Raw genomic sequence first — 23,596 nt, forward strand, 5'->3', positions numbered from 1 at the left:
ATATATATATATATATATATTTATATATAAATCCGTGTCCGGCAACTGACCGTGGCACCTAGAGAGCTAAGTCCAGTCCTTATGTTTGCCCTGAACTCTCCCTTCTCTGCAACACCCCTTGCTTTGGGATTTTATAAAGAAAACAAAGCTCCCACAGCTCCTTAGATTTTCGGATGGGGAGACGGAAAAAGTACAGGGCCTTGGTTGGCAGAGAAGAGGAGGCTCCAAGGAAAACCATAACCCACACTTCTAAGCAACCCTCGACCATTTTGGGGATCACTGGCCCCTTGGGGACCACATCTCAGCCCATGCCCCTTTACAAATAAAGGGGGTCTAACCCCCACCCCACCCACATCTCCTTCCTCCAGCATTATGTAAGAACTGAAGTGAGACCACGAGGGAAAGAAAACAGCTCCCAGGGATCGGGGCAATTGAGAAACATGTTCTTTCACAGGCAAGATTAGAACAGGAAGCTGGTTGCATTTAGGGCTCCCTTCTCTCGGTATCTGGGAGGGCTAGCCTCTAGTCTTCTATCAGCCTGAACTTTGAGGATTATGAGGGTAAGGAGAGAGTTAAGTGCCCACACTGGAAAAGTTTCTATGAGGTCATAGCAAATCCCTCCCTTGAGCACCAACCCCCAATTTTTAAGCTATGCTTGGGAGGGGAGGCTGCTGGATTATAATACCAGCTCAGTATTCCTCTGCCAATCAGGAGGGCTGATGTTCCTTTTGAAGAGGAGTTGAAAATAAGGATGGTATCCTGTGAAGGCAGGCCGTGTCTGAGGCCCAAGGAGATGGAGCCAAGGCCTGTCAAGGAAGAAGAGGACTCTTCCCACCAAGAGGAGCTGGAGAAAGACGGGACCAGAACTTCTTTCCCCTCTTCCCAGTGGGTGGCAGCACAGGTTTCTACGAGCTGGCTAGGTGCTCCACCTGGATGGTGCTGGTGGTGACAGTGAGGCAGATGTCCTTATGATGCTCCGCCGTCTTATACGGGGTCAGGTCAAAAGAACATTGGGGTGGAGGGTTGGGGTTACTGTCCCCACCACCTCCACCCTGGGGGGCTGCCCCAGGGGACTGGAAGTGTGGTGGCTGTGGCTGCTGCTGCTGCTGCTGCTGCGATGCCTGGGAAGCCTGGGCTTGGGCCTGGGCTTGAGCTTGAGCTTGAGCTTGAGCTTGGGCCTGCGCCTGGGCCTGGGCCTGGGCCTGCGCCTGGGCCTGCGCCTGAGCTTGGGCCTGGGCCGCCGCTGCTGCTGCTGCTGCTGCCTGTACTTGTTGCTGGAGATCAGGAGGGTTGTGTTTGCGCATATGTTTCATAAGGTACGTTTCCTGAGGGAGATGATAAGGAATTGAGGGAAGAAAGAGAAGGAAAGAGGTTATCTGTAACTAGCACCCTGGGCTCTAACTTTGCTTTAAATAGAGCAATATTTACACAGAGATATTCTAGAGCCATGGGCAAGTTTACTCCGTGAGCCACTTTTCGGGCTCACTGTTGGATACAAAGGAGTTGGGGACCTTTAGAGTCACCATGGGCATTCTATTGGCACAGAGAAAGTTGTCATTTTCTCAAAGATCTTTGAATGGAACAACTTTACAGCCTTTTTCTGGAGTCTAATGGAAAATGTCTAACTGAAATCTTTTTCCTCCCAAACTTGCAAGTTGCTTTATTTTGCCTCATCTTCAAAATGAAGAATCATTGCTTAGCAATCTCCATAGGCTTAAGGGATCATGCATCGCCTAAATTCCTCAGCTATGGGTCTATTTAGTTCTGTTCTCCTTTCTGATTCTGTACGTTGGCGCTAGGGAGGCAGCAGATTCACTGCAACAGATCTTTATCCAGAAAGATGGGGGAAGTGAATTGTTGTCCTACTGGCCTATGGGGAAGAGGGGAGGGGAGGAGAGGGGAAGAAAGGAAAGGGGAGAAGAGATGGAGGGGAGGGAAAGGGAGGGAAGAGGGAAGCGGAGGGGAGGAGAGGGAAGGCACTGAGCACTCACCGACGTATATGCCCGACTACAGATAGTGCAGGTGTACACCTTGGCATGCTTCACCGTGTGCGTTGATAGGTGCACCTCTAGTGAGGCTGCGTCTGTATACGCCCGATGACAGTTGTGGCACTTGAAGGGTTTATCTTTGTTGTGCTGCCGTCTGTGGGACTAAGAAAATTGGGAGAAATCAAGATGAGTGCATTGGACTCTTCCCTCCTGCCTCCTTGACCTTAATGGAAAGCCCTGAGATGAGTGTCAGGCCTCCTAGGTTCTTTGCATCTGAAGGAAGTATAAACTGCTTCAAATGACATTTCAGGAGCCACAGGCTAAGGGAAGAAGTCTACCTCATGCAGCACATACCAGGATCCTGAAAGTTAGAATGATGGCTATGCCTGGTCCCACTGGTCCAGTGGTTCTCCAAGTGAGGCATGGGGATCGCTAGGGAATACTAAGACCTTCTCAGGGGGCCCACAGGGTCAAAACTATTTTCATAATAAGACAATCTTTGTCTTTTCACTCTTTCATGATTGTACAGAGATTACATGATGCATAATATTGCAAAAGACTGAACGCAACAGACACCAGAATCTAGCCATCTTCTGGGAAGCCATGCACTAAAGAAACGTGCAAAAATGTAAAACAATGCCACCCTTCTCACTATTTTTGGGGTGTGTGTGTGTCTGAAAATAAACACAAAATGGATTTATTGTTAAACAAATTACTAAATATTTCCCCCAGTTTTTTAGTTTCATAATATCTACACAGATACCATGTTTCCCTGAAAATAAGACCTAGCTGGACAATCAGCTCCCATGCGTCTTTTGGAGCACAAATTAATATAAGATGTTCTCCTTTCTGACTCTGTAAGTTGGTGCTAGGGAGGCAGCAGATTCACTGCAAGAGATCTTTATCCAGAAAGATAGGGGAAGTGAATTGTTGTCCCAGTATTGTATTGTATTATATTATATTATATTATATTATATTATATTATATTATATTATATTATTTTATATTATATTATACCCGGTCTTAAAGTAAAATAAGACTGGGTCTTATATATTAATTTTTGCTCCAAGACACATCAGAGCTGATTGTCCTGCTAGGTTTTATTTTCGGGGAAACACGGTAGATGTTACCCACATCAACAAAAGCTCTTCGGGTTCCTCAATAATTATTAAGAGTGTGAGGGGCCCTGAAAAAGTCTGAGAATTATTGTACTCGACAAATGGCACTTTGACCCCACATCTTAGAGTTAACACCTGACATGGACCGAGGAACATTTACCTGCAGATTGGAGAGCTGTGTGAAGGCTTTCTCACAGCCGGGGTGTGCACATTTGTATGGTCTATCACCGGTGTGGATTCTGTACGGGATGAGAAAACAAGAAAGGGAAAGGATGTCAGTATGGACACTTGGGGATTGGCTCAACAAGCCTCCTCAAGGCCACTCCTGCCTTCCCACGGGAGTAGGAGTATGAGATGGGTCTCCAGGCGTCAGCTCCTCTGACATAGATCAGGCTGTAGTGCCTGATTTCTGCGCACTGCCTGCATCACTCAGCTCAAGCTGGGCTCCTTGCTGCTGGGGGAAAAAGGACTGGTGGCTCAGCAGCCAAGGGACAAGCAAACTATAATTTGGTATACAAGTCAGCTCCCACCGTAACTGTCCCTGATGAATGCTCAGAAACATAATGTAAACACAATGGTAAAGAGAAAAAAAACACATATAACCCTTCTTCCTTGGCCCCCACCATAGGGCCAGAAACTATCCCCTCAGCCTTGCAAAACACTCCCAGAGAAAGTTCTAGTGTCAAAGAAAAGCAGTGATGCTAATTGTGGAAAGTAGCAGTGATATGAATACTTAGGAAACTCCTTGGAGCTTTTTCCAGTGCAGCCCCCTAACGGCAGGAAATGCCTGGATTACTACCAATTTAACCTCTTTCCCAAACACTACAGGGCCCTCCACTGAGATAGCCAAGCACTTGAGGGCGCGTGGACACGTGCGCCTCATCAGGGACTTGAGAATCATCTGTGTGACAGGGTGCTGTTCTGGACCTCTAGTATAAAACCTTGAAAACATCACAGGACACGTCTCCTTGTGAGGAAAGCCCGACTCCTCCTCTTCCCAAAGCACAATGTCTGACCACGTTAAGGGGGTCACCACATCCAGAAGCAGTAGGGTGAGGAGGCCCATGGCCAGTAAGAGTCTGGACTCCAGTTCAACTTGAGATACCACGGAGAAACATCTTTTCTTCTAGTTAGTAGATTCACTTCCTCCTAGTCACTCCAGATTCACGGCACAAACAGTGGGAATCCTTACGAAGTATGAGCCTTTTCAATTTGTTTGCGGTTCTCTGCGAAGATTCAGGATGTCTGGTTTTGTTCTCCACTCCTGGCATCCTTTGGAGTCTTGCTTGTTGCCGTAGGTGTCACCAGGTTGATACCCAGCTGCAGTCTGATTATATCTCCAGTTCATAAGTGGTGTGCCCTACGGGCTAAAGGTATCATCTTCTTCCATCAAATGCCCCGGCTTTGGCATCAAGGAGAAAATCTTTCAAGACGTGTGTGTGGGTGTTTTCAGGGAGGAAATTGAGGGGAAAAGAAGTTGTCTCTGTTCCAGGTTAAGTCTCTTCCTCCCATGCATACAGGAACATGAATCATTGCATCTCCCCAATGTAGCTTTTGCCCCAGAAAGACTCTTAAGGATCCACTTGTTTCTCCAGTGTTGTCGTTTGTTCTTTCTTCCAGATGCCAGTCGTGTTCCTCCAGCCAGGTCTCTCCTCCAGCCAGGTCTCTCCCCCGCCCCCCGCATGCGGGTTGTTGTGTGTGTCCGGGGCGGGGGTGGGGAGGGCATGCCAGCGGGGCGGGGGCAGTAGCCCGCCACTCTCCCTTACCGTGTGTGCTGCTGGAGGTGGGAGAGCTGGCGGAAGGCCTTCTGGCAGTAGGAACAGTTGTAGGGCTTGGCCCCCGAATGGATACGGAGGTGCTGGGCCAGGTAGGAGGTGTTGGCGAAGGTCTTGGAGCAGTGCGGGCACTTGTGGGGCTTGATGGTCTCCGTATGCATCTTGGAGTGGATCCTGCCGGAGAGGAGAGGAGGGAAGGGGGGAGGAGGAAGCAGTTCGACACCACGGGCTCAGCTCTCTGCTGGGTGAAATGATGTTGCTTGACGGATGAGAGCACCCCCTCCTCCCTCCTCCCAAACATACTCCGGCCTGGATTGGCTAATAAAGAGGACACCCAGATATAGGTTGTTGCTGATCTGAAGTCGGTGGCTAGAATGGCAGTGAGATGATGAAGAGCTGCAACCCCTGGCTCCTGGTAACTTTAAAAATTTCAGTCTCGTCAACCCTCAGCTTCGTTCTAAGGTTACACACTCACCACAGATACCCTGCTTCCAAACAGTAATTTGAACAAAGACCAATACCGCCTGTTCCCCATGGACCTGAAGTTGAATGCACACCTTGGCTCTGAACTGAAGCATATAGTAAAAGCAGGGCCTGCTCTGCAGAGGATTTCCAAACACAGACACAGAGAGAAACCACAAACATCGTCCCAAACTTTGGGATTGGAGACCACAATTTTCCAGACCCCCCACAAAGTGCTAGGACATAGAGTTTATTTTTCATAGACAGTAATGAGAGAGAATTGAGGCTCCCAAAGGGCAAAGTCGAAAAAGAAAACATGTGGCAAGAAGAGTAGGCACAGGCAACGTGGCCCTGGGGTGAGGGGTTCGTAGCCAGGTAGCAGGAGAAAACCAAGAGCAGCCTTACCGGGTGTGCTGCTGGAGATGAGAGAGCTGGCGAAAGGATTTCTCACAGAAGTTACAACTGTAGGGCTTGGCCCCTGAGTGGATACGGATGTGCTGGGCCAGGTAGGAGCTGTTGGCGAAGGTCTTGGAACAATGTGGGCACTTGTGGGGCTTGGTCTCGGTGTGTGACTTGGAGTGGATCTGCATCTCCGACTTTGAGTAGAATGTCAGTGAGCACATCCGGCACCTGGGCCAAGCGAGGGCAGCGGTTAGAACCCTTCCCACCAAGAGGGCGCTGTTGAACCCTCCCCTCCACTGCCAAAGAAGCCAACCTCTCTGCTCTCTCCTGTTCCAAGTACATTGTAAGGCCTGTGAGAGAAGGAGCTCTATTTTATGTATCTTTATAGCTGAAGCATCTAACACAGCCCAGCACAATATACTCAATACACGTTTGTTGAATAACTGAACTCCCTAAGTGTGTACAAAAACGAAGAATTCAACCAGGTAAGACAGGAAAAATATTATGGGCTCTGGGCCCATGTGAATTTCACTGGGCCAGGATTATTAGCTACCTTCTGTTTTCCTTTTGCCTATAACTTAATTTCAAACTTCTAAAGAGCTCCTTTTCCCAATTTCCTGTGTGTATCCCTCAGGTATTCCTCACGCTCCTGAGACGATAATGAGGACAAACTGACTAGATTACCCAGAAGGACTTCTCTCCTGTCTCCTCAATTTGCCTTCTCTCAGATTTTCTCTTATTTCCTTTTTGCCAGGGATTCCTAGAGGAATGGGGGTGGGGAAGTATCAGAATGACAGTATTTGGAGCGGCTTTTCTAAACCATGTATGTCTGGCCTCCACCCTGTATCTCATGTTCCACCAGCCTCCCCCAACCCCAGCTCCTTGGCAATCAAAGGAGAACTACTTTTGCAATGCCAAGGTAACTGCTGGGAGTGGGTTGTATTCCTCAGATATTTGGGAGAAAAAGATTCACAAAATACTGAGCTTCCATGCTAACTAAACGTTTCCTCTTTCCTCACACGTGGAGCCAACGTCAGCACTTTGGGTGACATCAGTGGCATCAGAATACACTTTCACTCATCAACTGAGTTGGTAATTCTTCCTGCTCTGACACTATGAAATGAGGCCTCTGAGCAGGACAAGCCCAAACTATTCAGACTTTACTGGGTAAAAGCTACCCATACATATGTGAAGTAGAACCCTAGCATTCCTAAACACGCCACCAGCACACAACGTGGGCTAGTAAAAGGGCAATAGCCTGGAAGCCAAGTAAATGGGGCAAATCCCTATTCTTTGGATCCTCCCAACTTATCTTTGTAAGAGGGGCTTGTTACAAGGGATTATTTCTGCTATTTTATGATCCCAGAAAAATTTTTAGAGAATAACTATAAACTCTGAGTTCCTCAGAGAAAGATACATCATTGTTAGCTGGGGGTGTGGTCCCTATATTAAAGCTTCTATTAAAATTCCAATCATTAAGGCCAATTTCTATTTCTCTACTTACCTAACAACTGAAGGAAACCCAATTATCAGTTTATCAATCCCTGACTATTGTCTTGGCTGCCCAACCATCGTATGGGAGGTGGGGAGGTTCTGTTGATAGGTACTACAGTCCAAAAGACACAGACAATGGAAGACAGCCAGTGGAAGTCTAGACACCTGGGCTCTACTCAGGGTTCAGTCACAGGCTTGCTGATCAATCTAGACCTCAATTTTCTGGTCTGTAAAATGGAGAGATAAATATCTGGCCCTAGAAAGGCCAGCAAACACCCAGGACAGTCAAGATAAGCCAAGTGCTCTCTAATAATAAAATTGTATTAATGTAAATTAACAGCACTAGTGCTGATGGATGAGCTCATGCTACTATGTTTCACTAAGACCAAGGTTAGAAACTCAACATAGTGTCACTTGGACAGGAACTGTACTCAAGTTACAAAATAATTTCTTCTAAAATTTCTCAGATAGATAGAACAACACATTCACTTTAATTCAAAAGGAATGTCATTTAGTTTGTGAGTGTTGAAAAGACAACTGCACTCTTAATATGCAATTAATTAAGAAGAAAAAATAACCCTCTTTGTTAATGTTTTCAACTAGGGAAGATTGTGCAAAAATTATATTCATCGATAGTGGACAGGCAACAAAATGAGCCGGTCTCAGAAAGTACCAGGAATAATGATTATGATAATGTAATGATAATGATAATAATAATAGTTGCCATTTGCTGTTGTGCCTGATACTGCCTGCCAAGCACCAGCGTTGGGCTCTTTAAACACAGTTTCCACCCCTCACAACAATCTGGCAAATATTATCCGTTTTACAGAAAGGAATACAAAGGCTAAGAAAAGTTAAGTAATTGGCCAAAGGGCAGTTATATACTACAAAGCCATCATTCTAGCCTAATTTAAGATTCTTCACACTAGCGATATTGAAAGAGAGGCTTGACAATCATCTGCCAGGAATGTTTAGAAGACTAAAACTATAGAGAAGGGACTGCGTTAGGAGACCATTAAAGTATTTCTACCTCTGAAATCCTATGAAGGCAAATAAAAGAGTACAAGTCTTTTAATACAAGGTACTGAGTGGTCAGAAAGAAATCTGATTTAGGAGAGCTGTGGCAGTGGGCAATTAGCAGGGAATAGAAAAGCCAGCACCACATATCACTGGGTACACAACTCCAGGGGGTACCATTCACATCCAACACGGTGCCTCTTTGGAGGCATGCAATGTAATGGTCTTGCTTACAATGACTATTTTAAATTATTATCCCAGTTTTTTCTAAGATGCTCAAAAATAATTTCAAATACTACTCTGATTTTTCCCTCAAAACATTTCCACAAGATAGATGAGGGCCACGATTGATCTTCCCATTTTACAGATGGGAACAAAGAGCTAGAAATAAGTTGACTTGCCCAAGGTAACAGAACCTAGTTCCCGCAATACACAGTCAAATGCCACTGGCCACAGGAATGGATGTGGTTGACCTACACATGCATCAAAAGAGGGATTCTTTGTCATTAAAAAGATTCCTCAAGGGGCGGCCAGATAGCTCAGTTGGTTAGAGCACGGTGCTCGGTGCTGCTCGGTGCTCGGTGCTGCTCGTTACAACAAGGTTACAAGGTTGCTGGTTCCATCCCCACATGGGCCACTGTGAGCTGCACCCTCTGCAACTAGATTGAAACAACTACTTGACTTGGAGCTGATGGGTCCTGGAAAAACACACTTAAAAAAAAAAAAAAGATTCCTCTGGAATTCCAGAGTTCTGAGTTTCTGAAGAAATTCCATTCACCTAGAATATAATTAGTCGCCCTTAAATTTCAGAGTTCTCTTTAGTCACCTGGGTATGGGGCCTGCCAAAAATTCCGAAAACACTGAAGGTGTGGAAAATCCCATCAGGGCTTCCTTTCAATTGTACATTCACATTTCTTCCTATATACAGTTTGGGAAGTCCAGAGATAGCTGTAATGTGGGTCCAAAAGCCAAGCTAAGCACAAACCCTTGGCAGAAGCAGAGGACTGATTCACATGAAGGGCTCCGCAGGGCATCAGCACGCGCTTCCACTACTCCTACCACAGCAAGCTTTGTCTCTCTACGTCACAATGACCTCACTTTAACCAAATACATAAAAATCCAGGTTTCTATAAAATATATTTAAGAGGGATTTTCATTTTATGAAACGATATATAAAAGAATGCCTTTAAATGAATCAAACTTGTCAGGTACCTTTATAATATGATATGATGTAAACATTTTCCAGGAACACTTTTATTGTATAAAGTGGGGTACACCTGTAATAATAAAGCTGCAATGAACTTTTGGATTATAAACTGGAATTCTGAAGTGCCCAATACTTTCTACATAGCAACACTCCCCTCCTTCTCACTTACAAAGAGGGATTTAAATGCTCTGTAGTCGTAGCTACAGTAGAAGTGCACAACACAAGTAATAAATGCTAAATGATGACTATTTCTTATCTCTTTCGAAGCTCCCAACATTTCACATCTTATCTGATATATACTCCCAACAAATGGGAGGCAGAAACAGAATTCTCCCCATTTTACAGATGAGGAAACTGAGGCCCAGAGAGGGGGAAAGGACTTGCCCAGGGTCACACAGCAAGTTCGTGGTGGAGCCGGGAACTGAATCCATGAGCCCAAGGCTCTGTCCATTTCCTGTGCCGCAGTTCCCTTCGCTCCTAAAATGGGAACAACATTGCCCATCTCGGTACACTAAGGACAGACCCAGTCTCCCAGCCATGCACATCTGCCCCTGTCTGCGTCAAAGCTGTAACAGTGGTCACCCCACTCTGTACACTGGGTCCAAACTCCCCAAACCCACTAAGGCCCTTGATAGTTCTCAAGGGGATTAAAAGATTTCCAACTTTCAAAGGGCAGGCAAGTTTACTTATGTAATTATTTTTGTAGAGCACCACATGCAAATATAATGCTTTTTGACAATGGACACGTAAAGGCAGTGAAGAATCAAAATGATTTTCGTAAATTAGAAAGTGAGCAAACAGTCATTTTATAAGCATATATTCCAGGGCGGGGTAAGGGAGGCATCCTATTCCTCCCACTTTTTTATGTAGACCTCTCCCATCATCCCAACCATGCAGGGTCAGGCAGACTCAATGCTCAAATATGGTCCAAGAACCAGTGGATAGTACACTGGTGGGGGGCTTACCAGAAAGGTTTCTTGGGAAAACAGGAATGGAAAATGTAGAAAGCAGAACGGAGCTAGAGACAGAGTCTCAAACCCACTCTAAAGCCTCATTACTAGAAACTCTATTATGCTACTCAAAAATAAGTCAGTGCGGAGGACCCCCAAAAGGAAGGGTGAAATGGGTCTGTATCCTGGGGGAAGAGGCACCAGAGAAGTATCAGAAGCTCTCCCCTCCTGCCCCACAACAGAACCCCTGACATGCACATGGATCTGAGGTGGAAAGCTGGCGGAGCAGACAGCCTGATTAGGGGCAGGACACAGACACGGTAGGGAAGCTGAGACAGGGATCCTCACCCCATCCTGCCCCAACTCTGACTCATACCTATAGGTCTTTCCATCTTTCTGATGGTCATCATCATCCTCAGGGGACAGGACATAAGGGTCATTCATTTCAGGCAGCCCTGATTCCAGCATCCTTTTCTTCTTTCGCCCCCGGGGGGGCTTAGGAGCCACACTGCCACCTCCACCACCACCTCCGCCTCCTTCCTCCGTTAGAGCTGTTGATACCTTCTTGGAGAGGTCAGGGACCACCTGCAGGGCTTGTGAGCCAGGGGGAAGAGCTGAGACAATCATGGGAGCCGAAATGGGGAAGGTCTGAGCGGATGAGGCTGTGGTCACAAGGGAGCCTGAGGGGGACGTGATTACCAAACCAGGACCTAGGATTGGGAGAAAAAGGAGATGGTGTCATGTTGTCCAGTCCTGATCCTAATCCTATTTAATTTCCCCCAGATCATTCTCTAATTAACCCCTCACCACCGCCCCCAGCCCACAGTACGTAGGAAACCCCAAACCCTGTAGAAAAATAATGGTCTCCTAACCCCTGTCCCCACCCCACCCCCGGTAACAGTGAGATTTACCCCTTGATTGACTCCCTTCTCTTCTCCACCTCTGAGAACAGGAGACTCCTTGATTCAGAGAAGGAAAGAATGTCACCTCCTCAAAGGCAGGGACCGCATCTTCTACTTCTTTGTATCCCCCACAATGCCTAGTGCATTGCTAGGCATACAGTAGGCACTTAATAAAAATCCAATTGAGTAATCAAACACATTTCCCACTCCCCATGTCCCTGAAGCCCTCCAGCCTGGGGTACTGATCATGGGAGATCAACACCTCAGATTGGAGAAGAGCAGAGTTGCTCACCAGCAGTCATCAGTCCTGTAGATGGCACAGGGACCACTGTGATATTCTGGGTAACGGACGCTTGGCTATGTGGGGTCAGCTGGTCTGACTTGGACTCTGTGTCCATACTGATGCCCGAGGGCAGGGACACTGAGGCAGGCACTGTCAGCAAGGTGGGGTAGTGGGGTGGAGCCAGCCCACAGCCCTTCTCTGGCAGCAGCTGATCCTTCATCTTGTTGATGAACATCGTGTTCTCAATCTAAAAGAAATGGAAGAGGCAGACAACAAACTGATGGTGGCTAGATGGGAGGGGGTGAGGGGATGGGCGAAGAAGGTGAGCGGGACTAACAAGTACAAACTGCCAGTTATAAAAATAGTCACGAGGATGTAGAGTACAGCATAGGGAAGATAGTCAATGACATCGTAATAACTATGTATGATTCCAGATGGGCATGAGACTCATCATGATGTTCATTTTATATCGTATATATGTGTCTCATCTCTATGATGCACACCTGAAACTGGTATAATATTCTTTGCCAACAATAAATAAATAAATAAATGTAAAGGAAGGGGGAGGGGAGTGGCTTCTTCAGGGAGAGTCTGGTTTTGTCTGCTCCCTAAGCACTTTGCATTGTCTGTCCTCCTCCTTGGAGATCACAAACGAGCAGTTAATATCTTTGTGCTTTCAGAGAGAAGCCAAGACAGAAACACTATATAATTCTCAGTGATGGGGACCCAGGGAGAAAGCGCATGCTTTATCTTGCTTCAGTCTCCACAGTAATAGAACTGACTGAATTGAAAAAAGCACACAATGGAGGACCAGAGAAAACAAACCCCACCTACCTGTCCTGAGACTGTGGGGATAGAAGGCCAGAAGTATGGGTTAGAATTGAAGTGAGATTCTTCCATTCTACCTGAAGAAAGAAAGAGAGATCACATTACACTCAGGAATCAATCGGAAGAAACTTAGCAATGGAGAAGAAGAGTTAAGGAGATCCTGGTCTCTTATTTGGCTCCTAAGCACATGGCTGGGAACTAGCTTGCGGTGAAGACCTTAGGATCTAGCGTATTATTAGTCCCATTGGTCAGACCCACTCAGAGGCCATCCTAGTTAAGATGCTGGTGAAAGAACTTACTCGTACATATCTCATTTACCCACAGAATGTCTCCCATATCCCAAAGAAACAGAATGAGTATTACTTTCCTTTGTGGACAGAGAGAAATTGAAGTTATGAGAGAGGAAGGGATGTCCCACAAAGCAGTCTCACAAAGCAAACTACTAATTGGCTTCAAACAGCAGGGTACCTATCAGTGTTCCTCTTTTCCTTTATCCCTCAAATCCACCTTCCTTGAAATAAAAAATTTCAAGAGTTCCAATGGAGACATCTATCGTTCTATGTAGCTCGAACAGGTTCTAAGCCAGAACACAAACTGCCTAGGAAAATTAAAGAATGAAATTGGCAGGAATCGAAATAAAGATATTTTTTGAGTACCAGATGATATCTGGGGCCACGCCCTACTGATCCCACCAAGGTCTAAGAACATCCATAGTACTGTGCTGGGTACCACCCACTCTGGGCTGAGCAGTGAGAACCTAGAGGTTACTAGTTTAAAAAAGGGTTGTAGCCCAAGCACCCCAGATTGCCACCTAAAGGGATTCAGAATAGAGACAATAGTGGGCCAGAATACATATACATTACTAGACTCCTGCTTTGTAGTTCTCAAACACTAGGCTTCTAAGAGGTCAAGTTCTGCTCTGTAGATGATAATTAAGCTTAAAACTTTGAGAGTGAAGAATAAGCAAGAAAAGTAATCCCTCAATCACACTGCAAGTCACAGATGGGTACAGAATCTGGGCATCCCACCCACTCACACTCATTTTCACACTCCGATCACTTCTCCTAAAAATGCTTAACTGGCAATATGTTGGTCAAGAGTAGCTTCCCAAAATGCTGGACCAAGTAAGATCCAGCCCAGCAGAAAGCAGGTGAAGAGGGAGTATGAGACTGGTGGAATGGGGAAATGAAGAACAGCAGGAAATAAACATTATCACCATGCTGCTACTCTCAGCCAAGAGCAACCAATTCGCGGGGGCGGGTTAGGAAGAAGGACCTGTGACTTACAGCCACAGGTCCCACTGGCAATATGCTGGTGGCAGATACCAGGGATACTAAAAGCTGGAGGGTAGACTGGGCACAGAAACTAGGTTTCAAGTAGTGACTAAGAAAACTAGGAAAGATCTTCAACAAAGAACAGCAGAAAGGACATCCCTCTAAACATAACCCTGTTTCTTATCATCCTTCTCCAAAACTCTCACCACCTTTTATGCTCGATTAAACAGCACCTTCAATTTTCATAGATCCTATAAGGGAAGCAGAACTGAATTTCAGCCTACTTTTTCCTAACAAGTAGCAAAGGAAAGGAAAATAATGTACCAAATCTTACTACAACTGCTTCACACAAATAAGGCTCAATATTAAATGACAAAGGATTGACCACAGGCAAATCCTACCCCCAACTTATAAAACACCAGACAGTCTCCGAAATAAGTGCTAACCTTTCCCTTCCACCATTAGCTTTATAAAGGGGCCTCAGGTCTTACTCAGGGCAAGAGAAATCAAGAAAAATCAGATCACAGTTTAAGAGGATCCAATCTTTCCAAGCTTTTCAGGAAGCAGGGATCGTCCCCACAGTCTCTAATATAAGACTCGTCACCCAGTAAGCAACTCCATATTTAATGAAATGAACAACAGTGGACTCCACACATAATGATTTTGAAAATATTGCTAGGGGCTCAAACCTTATCCCATGACCTTATCCCATGACCTCAGTTTTAGCCTAGAGAAATGAAACAGGTAAGAGTGGTGATGTATGGTAGAAATGAAGTAAAGAATTAGGCTAGAGAGTAAAAGAAAGGAGTGTTTAATATATAATTTCCTCCTAAACAGTCAAGGAAGTAAACACATTACGGATGTGAAAATTTAGGAGGAACTGAGAGCCTGAAAATAAGAATGTCCTCAGATAGGATTCCTGTGACGAGGCCCCTCCCTCCCAAAAAAGATTGTATCTATTCATATTGTCCTATTCAAGTGGTTCAGGTGAAGCAGTTTCTGAGGAAAATATGGCCTATAGGTTCCTATAAAAAGCGTACAAAATAATGGGTGGACAATATCACCATTAACATTTATTAAGTCCTTACTGTATTCGATATACTGTTCTAAGCACTTTACAACTATCACATCATTTAATCACCACCACGATTCTACGAAGTAGGGTACTGTAATCCCCATTTTTCAAAAGAAGAAATCGGAGGCCAACAGTAAATAGCAGAGCAAGTTAGGGAAGGGGTTCTATAAGAGACCAAAACCATACAACTGAAGTATGTACTTTCTGATATACTTTCTGGTATGTACTTTCTGGTGGCTTAATTCATGAATTAAAATTTAGAATATTTCCAGGAGTGGACTATACATTTTTCAGATAGTTCTCAATACTGTTTTCAGAAATGAAGTTCTGATGACAGCAAAATGCAGTTAAAGATTATATTCTCTGTCCACATCCTGTGAAACCTTTCTTGGCCACCAAGATAACTGATTTTTGAATGATGGAATCTAAGTAAAAAGGCCAGACTGTCCAGAGCGGGTAAACTCAATAAAAGGCCACTTCCATGGATACCCAGTCTATCACTCTGTTTTGGTTCTTAAGAAAATCAACTGAAGATCAGAACCACAGCTGGTCCTAAGACGAAATGGTAAATGTGCTTTGTGGGCTTCTGACAAATATGTCAGCCCAAATGGGGGTACGTGGAGAAAGACTACTGCTTGGACAACTAGAAGCAATGTTTGCGTGCAAAATGATACCTGAGAAATGCTATACCACTGTTCTGATGAGGCTAACTTAAATCTCTGTATCCCTGAAATGAAATCAGACTGAGAACTAAGAAAGCAGGCTCTTGCCAGAAGACATATAAATGGTGTCCGTGGAGTTGTGTAACAGGATGCCCCTGGGACCAGGTCACTCAAATACTGTCCATTTTACCATTTATCCTTTTAACTATCCTTCGTGGAGGAACTCTCACCAAACCATCCTGACATGTCCAAGCAGACATGTATCAACATTCCTAAACCAGAAGAACCCAATGATATTCCAGGGAAATTTCATCTCTACACAGAGTACCAGTTTTGATGATTATGCCAATATATTAAAAACAACAAACTGGTTTACCCTCAACTGGGAATGAAGTGGAAGGCTTCTATCATTTCCCCAAAGAACAGAAAAAGAAGAAACATAATAAATGGAAAGAAGTATACTAGCAGATCGAAAATCTGGGTTCTAATTTCAACTTTACTACTGTACTGAGCCTCCACTGTTCTGTTAATAAAAAGGGAGGTTTACTATAATTACGTTGGACAGTACTTTTCTTTCAAGAAGTTCAAGGAACTACATATATTTCTTTCCAATCTCAAAAGAAATCTTGGAAACAGCGAGAAGATGAAGAAAAAAGACAATATTAGGTAACATGCATGAAACACACAGTAAAACCTGAACTCTTTTACCAGAGCTTTGTCCTTTTGCCCATCTTTCCACAGTACTACCAGCCATCCAGGAATAAAAATGGCACTGCCCCCCAGCATGTGGTTTTGGTAGACATGGTGAAGACCACCACCGCTTTCCTGATACTGTAATTGTTTTATTGTTGTTTTTCAAATAAACCATTGTTTTCTGTTCTCAGGAAAATGACATTCTCTTAACACAACCAACCTTTAGAAAATCACAAAATACTTGCAACCAACCAAGTTCAGTAGCTAGGAAATGGACCTAAGAATCAAGACTTATGGAATCCAATTCTAGGTCCTACATCAGTGGATAAGTGAATAACTTACCACTCTACTAAGTGTCTATTTGGGTAAAGGATGGAGAATAATCCCCTTAAAACAAATTCATAAGGCATATTGTAATGGGATGAAAGCAGCAAAGAATAAAATGCTCAAAGTGCTCCTCAAAGGAAGAGAAATACTTCCATGTGATGAGGACTATTAGTGACAATTACATGAAGACCACATAATTACAAAGGACCTACCCAAAAGTATCAGTTCTACAGCCTCCAGCTTAGTAATCACCAACTAGAAGCACTTACAAGAAACAGAGACGCAAAGAACAATCAATTCAAATTCAACTACAGAAAGAACTTGATCCATGGACCTCAGACACTCTATTGAGCAAAACTGTCCCAAAATGCACCACTACAGAAAGGTTGCAATATTAGTTAAGGACTTGAAGTGAAGAAACAGAAAACTGTTTTTTTCTTCTCAGTAAGGAAACAAATTTTTCTCAGGTCCTGGTTCAAGAAGGACATTCAAAAAGGGCCATCCCAATAGGATTTGGGGCCTTCCTACTACCTGTAAACTTTCCCAAGAACAAAATAACTCAGAACAGGTTTATCCCAATTCTACCGAGAAAGATCATCACGCCATGCCAAACAGAACAACAGGACCACTACCACCACACAGCTGGCAATCTGGGCCAGAACCTCTTTCCTGGGCACCACTGGACCATCACACCCTGTACCCTGTGGGAAGAATACAGTAGTTCCCCTTGCCCTGCCCATTCCACTACAAATGATGGATCTGGGCAATGTGCGGCAGAAAAAAAAAAGGGCTGGAGAAGAGGTGATATGCAACTAATATTTAATCATCAACTTGGCTGAAAAACCTATGGGGAATACATTTTATAAAGTTGCCTGGAACTGGGTCTTAGGAGATACCTCTAGGATTATAAGCTCTGAACTCAAAATCTTTTGGATCATACATTGGCTTTTTCAGGCTACCTAAAACTCTTATCACCATCAAGCCTCATATTTTGAATTCTTCCAGACCTACTTCTGGAGTCTACACCATACAGTTTTATCCACTTTACTTCAAACCACTTATGAACCAGAAAACTTCACCTGCCACACCAAATTCAGATAACCCTGTGAGATTCTAATTGCTCAACAGATAACACTCCAAACACTCCGCGGTAGTAGTAAGGATATGAACCCCACTCTAAACTCAACTCTACTTGTTCCAAATACAGGAAAGCAATTCCCTAAGCTATGCCGAGAGGACTATACTGACATTTGTCCCCAAAGTAGAATTTCTCATCTGGACACAATGCAACACTACTTAGTGATTTCACTTGAGCATTTCACAACTCATTCCTGATGCGTATTGGTGGAAATGAAAGGTGATGGGGTACAGAGCCACCTTTTTTACACAAGAAGGCACCCACAAGAAATACTAGGAAAAGGCTGATTTTTCTCCCACAGCAATTGCTATTACTTGAAGAATTGTCATCTTGTCCCCATAAAAACCCATTTTATTATGACCCCTTTGTCCCCCAAAACCAAAAAAGCCATTAACCCCAAATTTTCTTACCCTCTCTCTCTCTTCCTCCTGTCGTTTTATTCTTTCTCCTTTCCAGGGCTCCTGAACTTTCTGTAAACAAATTGTCTGGGTTACAGGGACCAGTGAGGGCGCAGCCACCAGAGAACTGTGGAGGACCTCAGGAATTCTCTGACTGTCAGCAGTCAGTCGGGAAGGCAGGCAGACCCCCAGCCAATAATCCAAAGGTGCAAATATATAACAGGAGTGCAGCGCCACCCCCTACGTGGATACAAGGGAAATAAATCCAATTCCCAGAAACTAAGATGAACTCTATCACCAGGGTTTGGGTTCCACTCCTGGGCTCGGACACTGGTTCTTCTTCCTTCCCCAGGGCCACAGGTAACCAGGGGTCAGAGAACACAAGAGTTGCAAGGGAAGGGTCCCTGCCCCGAGGATTGGCACAAAAGGCAAAGCTAAGAACTGGGGGGATGCACAAGCCCCTGTGTCAGGCACAGTGCCAGTTCAGGCCCAGCCACTTCCTCCGGTCTCCCCCCCACACTTCTGCGAGGACTTCGCCCCTGCCTACCCAAGGCCTTAGGCCAACAAGTACCTCCCTCAGCCTGCACAGTGGTTTATCTACTGGAGACCCCAGCTGTCCCCAAAAAACCCTCGCTCCCCTGAGTCAGCCCCTGAGAGCCTTCCCCTGATGTCTCCCCCAACCCCTTCCTCAAAGCCCCTTCTTTGGGACGTCCCTCCTCCTCCTCCAGGGAGCTGAACTCTGCCACCCACCAGACAGACACCCGCCCCCTAAGCCCCCCCATTCCTCCTCATCGCCCGCTCCTCAACCACTTCCGGTTCCGGGACGGACACACACACAGTCACATCGTGGACCCCCCTTTCCCCGCCCCCCCAGGGAAAAGGGGAGGGGGGAGGAGCAGAGAACTTGGAGCGCGCCGGCTGCAGCGGCGCGAGACTCACCCGGCGGCGACGGCTGCGGCGGCGCCAGAGCGCGGGAGGGGCGGCGTTGGCTGGGCAAGGAGGCAGCCGAGTGGGGAGGGAGGACCCAGAGGGGGCGAGGGGAGGAGGAGCGCGCGGCGGAGCGCGCGGGCACGCACTTTAGGCGCGAGACAGACCTACACACTCACACTCACGGAATGCGCGCGAGACACCCGCAGGGCGGGGGCGCCAGGCAGTGGGTGGCCCCCTCCCTCCCGCCCTACCTCCCCTAACACTCACCCGGAAGTGGTGCTGCCGCTTGTGCTCCCGAGAACCCCAAGTCCTCCACGCCCCCTCCCTCCCTCCCTCCCCCCACTGCCTCCGAGTTGAGCCGCCGCGGAGAGAAGGCGGGAGCGCCGGAAACGAAAAGGGGGGGAGGGAGGGAAATAGCAATGTAGGGGGAGCGGCAGTGAGGATGGGGGGGAAATGCAAAGGTCGAGTCACTTCCGGGAGCGATAGAGCACATCCGGTGCCGCTAGCGCTCCAGGATACTCAGGGCAGAAGTTACGCCAGGGAGGGGCGGAAGTGGCTTCTGCCCAGGGACGCTGTAGAACCCTCTGTGGATGTGACGCCACAACGGAAGTGAAGGCAGGTTCTGCTAAGGGCAGACGCTGAACCTTTGGAACTATGGCCCCAGGCTTCCGGAAGGGACTTTTGGGGAAGTGGGAGGGTGGCAACGTGACAGGTTCATGAATTATGTATCAAGGTACATGCGGAGGTATGGATTTTAAAGACTAAGGTTCCGGCTCCCTTCCCGGCGGCGGGGAGCGGGGCGGACTGGCGGGAGGAATAGGCTGATGTTGGAAGTTAACCGTTCTTTTTCCTTATGCTGTACTCTCAAGAATGTCTCAATGCTTTGCATATGCGGAAAAGTACAGGATGTGTCCCTAGTTTTCTCAGGTCCCTGCTTAGGTCCAAAGAGTAACTAATCTCTCCTGGCCATCAATATCCAACCCTTCCCTGACCACTCCCCTTTATTCTTTTTGCTTTTTGGTCACTAAGCTTTTATTGCCCTTGTCCACATCTCTGTCTCCTTACCCTGCTTCACTTAATTTAAATACGGCACTCATCACTACCCGATACTATAGTTTGCTGACCACCTCTTCCCACTAGAGTGTCGGCTCCATGAAGACAAGGACTTTGAATTGTTTGCTACTGTATCCTCAGCCAGGCACTTAGCAAGTGGTGGGTAAGTGTTGCATAAATGAGCACTTAATATGAATTCTTTCAGGAAGCCTTCCCTGATTGCTCCAACCCATAATGGCCCCTTTCTCTGAATTCCCACAGCGTTTAGTCTGCACCTTTTGTTGTTTTAACTAGTTCATGTGTGTGACTCTTCAGTAAGGTTGTCAGTTCTTCAGGGAAGAAACTGTCTCATACATAGTGTCCTTCCCACTGCTTTGCTCAGTACATGCCGTGTATCCCGGAAAATAAGACCTAGCCGGACCATCAGCTCTAATGCGTCTTTTGGAGCGAAAATTAATATAAGACCCGGTCCTATTTTAATATTATATAAGACCGGGTCTTATACAATTTAATATAATGTAAGACTGTGTATAATATAATAATATTGATTTTTGCTCCAAAGGACGTATTTGAGCTGATGGTCTGGTTAGGTCTTATTTTCGGGGAAACATGGTAGTAGATGCTGAATAACTGACTATACAGTAATACCCTCTTAACCGTAGTTTTGCTTTCTGTGGTTTCTGTTACCCTTGGTCAACCATGGTCCAAAAATATTAAATGGAAAAATTCCAGAAATAAACTATTCATAAATTTTAAATTATGTTCTGTTCTGAGTAGCATGATGAAATCTCACACCATCTTGCTCTGCCTGGGATGTGACTCACCCCTTTGTTCAGCATCTCCAAGATATATGTGCTCCCTGCCCATTAGTTACTTAGTAGCCATCTCTTATCAGATTGATTGTCTAAGAATCACAGTGCTTGTATGCAAGTAACCCTTACACTTGATGGCCCCAAAGCACAAGAATAGTGATGCTGGCAATTCAGATATGGCACTTCAAAAGCCATGAAGTACTTCTTTTAAGTGAAAAGGTATGTATGTGTAGGAAAAAACAGTATACATAAGGTTCAGTACTATCTGAGGTTTCAAGCATCCTTTGGGGGTCTTAGAACATATTCCCTATGGGTAAGGGGGACTATACTGTATTTTATTTGAGTAAATAAATGCTGCCACTAGCCAGAATGCCTCTGGACTCAGCTTTGTACTGGCTACGTGAAGTCCGTCCTATTAACAATAACAGCCCCTTGCTTAGAGAGCAAAATAACCTTAACAGAAATAACTATAATGCCCATTTTACAGATAATGAATATAAGGCTGAAGATTTACATGATTTTTCCCAAGGTCACAGTAAGAAAGTAGCAAAGAACACCTAAAAATAAACATATAAATTAAATGTTTAAATAGAAGATATGTATCTTTGGCTTGTAATTGTATCTTTTTTTTTATTCATGTTTTTTAAAGTATCTACTCATTTTATCACATTTTTGGGCTCTGCACTCAGTCTTTGTTAACTCAGTAGCAACAGTTGCCAGGGTAAGGATCTTAAGGGCTCACATGTGACCAGATCTACTTGCTGCATGAATTAGAGATTGAGGATTCGAGGATTCGAGAAACCTTGACTTTGGGGGCTGAGATAGAACAGTGGGAGCAAAATAGTGATAATCACTATAAGTTCTAGTTCTCCTCTTGTTCTTTTCATATTTACATTAACCGGCACTCCCTGGGCCTCAGTGTCTCCAACTATCAACTCTGCTCCTGCCCTTGCTGTAAGAAGCAAGTTTTAAGTTCCTTGAACTCTTTAGAGAAAAGCTTCAGAGAGATAAATGTGGGGCTGTTAATTTTAGCCTGGGGTTTTCCAGCTGGCACACTGTTACCATCTTGAATCATTTCCACACCCTGAGCTCTGCCTGGGAGATCCCTCCTCCTGGGGGCTTCCCCATTCCCTGGTTTGGTCTGAGCCACAATGGTAAGCATTCCAGAAAAAAATGCTTAAGAGGAGCCTGGCTGAGTCACTTGATGCACAGCTCAGGAAGTGAAGAAAGCATAGTGATAAGACATACTGGTCCCAGTAGTGCCTGTGATGTGTGGCCTCCAAGAACCAAAAGGGTATATGGCCGTTACTTACGTATTGGTGTGTCACTATGCAGTGACTCTCTGCTGTACCACTTGCAGCCTTCTGAGGACCTCCCAAAGCCCCGTAGTTTCAGTTTCAACCCCATGAGAGATCAAGGTTAGGATCTGTTCCCCGTAGCCTCAAGACTTCCTGGTTAGAGTGACAATGTGATTTAATTTGGGTTAGTTCCTTTAGGACAACTCAGAAGACTAGCGTGCCTCCTCCTTCTCCATCTCTCCTATCTGACTTTCCATGGGGAAGGAGGGCATTTAGGGAGAGGGAACAGGTGAGGATTTCCAGTGTCTTGCTGGTGTATTTTAATTTATTTAAATTTAGAGAAACAGCAGTCTAATCAGGCAATAATTAATTCCCTCTTCCATTAGGGAACTTCATGTGTACCTTTTACATATGGATGAGCCTCAGGGTCACACTGTCCCTCTGAAGAGAGACAGTTATGGAAGGTGAGAGCCGATTGTGCTCTCCAGGCACTTGAGCTCTTTCCCCCTTCTTACCAGAGCTCCTCTCCCCCACCCCCACCTGTCAAGGACTAGATTCCAGTGGGGAAGGAAGATTAATGAGGCTGCTTCTCCCATCCTTCTGGATCCCCCCCTCACTACCCCTAGCCCCTCCCAGCAGTACCCCTTCCTACACCCTCAGGTTCCACCCAGGCCTTCCTTCCTCATCGGCAGGCTAGGGTCTCTTCAGGCCCCCTGGTTTCCTCTGAGCCTTCCTCAGCAGCTTGTTTGCCTTGCACCTCTGCTTTTAGTTGGTTCATCACTCCTTGGCCCAGCTCTGCTTTCCTCTGTAGCAGTCTTTTTCTTAGGGAGTCTGATACCAGGAATGCACACACTGCTCTGGTCCTGAGAAATCCTCTCCTTCCACCCCACTCACCATTATGCTGCATGGACTCAGCCACGCTTCCCTGAGTATATAGGCAAGCTCCCCAACACCTAAAACATACCTACCAATCCATGTACATTCCTAATTCAAGCTGCAAAGATAAACAAATGGAGGCATATACAGCCCAGGGCAGCCTAGACTGCCTTCTTGCACATTACAGTCCCCTCTCCTCCCGGAGCTCCCCATTTCAACGGAGCAAGTGGGGCATAGATGGGGGTGGGGGCAGAAATGGGACCCGGGCCGTTACCATGGCAACAGAGCCTAGCAACAGCTGAGAGGTTGATGTGTAGGCTTTTGCAGGGCTGTTACAAGATCCAAACCTAGAATTGGGGGCTCAGAGGTGACTGTTCCTGCCCCAAATGCACCCCTTGATTCCACCCCCACACCTTGTCAGAGAGGGCAGAGTGGGGAAAGCTAATGAGAGTTAACCACAGGGCTTCTAATGCTGCATAGCTTTGGCGGGGGCAGCTGTGGGTGGGGGCAGGTTAGGGAGTGTGGCTGAAAATAAACCAAGCAGAGCAGACTCTTTCCTGTGGCTCTCTCTCATCTCTTTCCTATTGCTCCGTTTTCCTCCTCTTTCACCCTTCACCTTCCATCTATCTTATCA

The 23,596-nt window shown here is 45.8% G+C and overlaps 1 protein-coding gene across 9 annotated transcripts; it reads right to left on the minus strand.

Annotated features, from left to right (window-relative positions):
- Window positions 1-423: 423 nt before the first annotated feature.
- ZNF384 (zinc finger protein 384) lies at window positions 424-19,317 on the minus strand. Of its 9 annotated transcripts, none has more exons than XM_081061111.1 (12): window positions 19,191-19,317; window positions 18,006-18,065; window positions 12,433-12,503; window positions 11,608-11,845; window positions 11,325-11,372; window positions 10,790-11,123; window positions 9,848-9,940; window positions 5,749-5,973; window positions 4,873-5,055; window positions 3,267-3,345; window positions 1,992-2,150; window positions 424-1,325 (listed from the first exon to the last, which is right to left on the minus strand). In XM_081061111.1, exons 3-12 carry the CDS (start codon window positions 12,496-12,498, stop codon window positions 906-908), a joined length of 1,845 nt encoding a protein of 614 aa, XP_080917237.1. In that variant the 5' UTR covers window positions 12,499-12,503; window positions 18,006-18,065; window positions 19,191-19,317; the 3' UTR covers window positions 424-905. The 9 variants fall into 9 exon arrangements, with proteins under 9 accessions (XP_080917237.1, XP_080917238.1, XP_080917241.1 ...); XM_081061112.1 differs by lacking the exon at window positions 19,191-19,317 and adding an exon at window positions 18,933-19,188; XM_081061115.1 differs by lacking the exons at window positions 9,848-9,940; window positions 11,325-11,372 and having other exon boundaries at window positions 18,933-19,192.
- Window positions 19,318-23,596: the final 4,279 nt, after the last annotated feature.

The sequence above is a fragment of the Rhinolophus hipposideros genome (assembly GCF_964194185.1).
Source record: "Rhinolophus hipposideros genome assembly, chromosome: 9".
Classification (NCBI taxonomy): Eukaryota; Metazoa; Chordata; class Mammalia; order Chiroptera; family Rhinolophidae; genus Rhinolophus; species Rhinolophus hipposideros.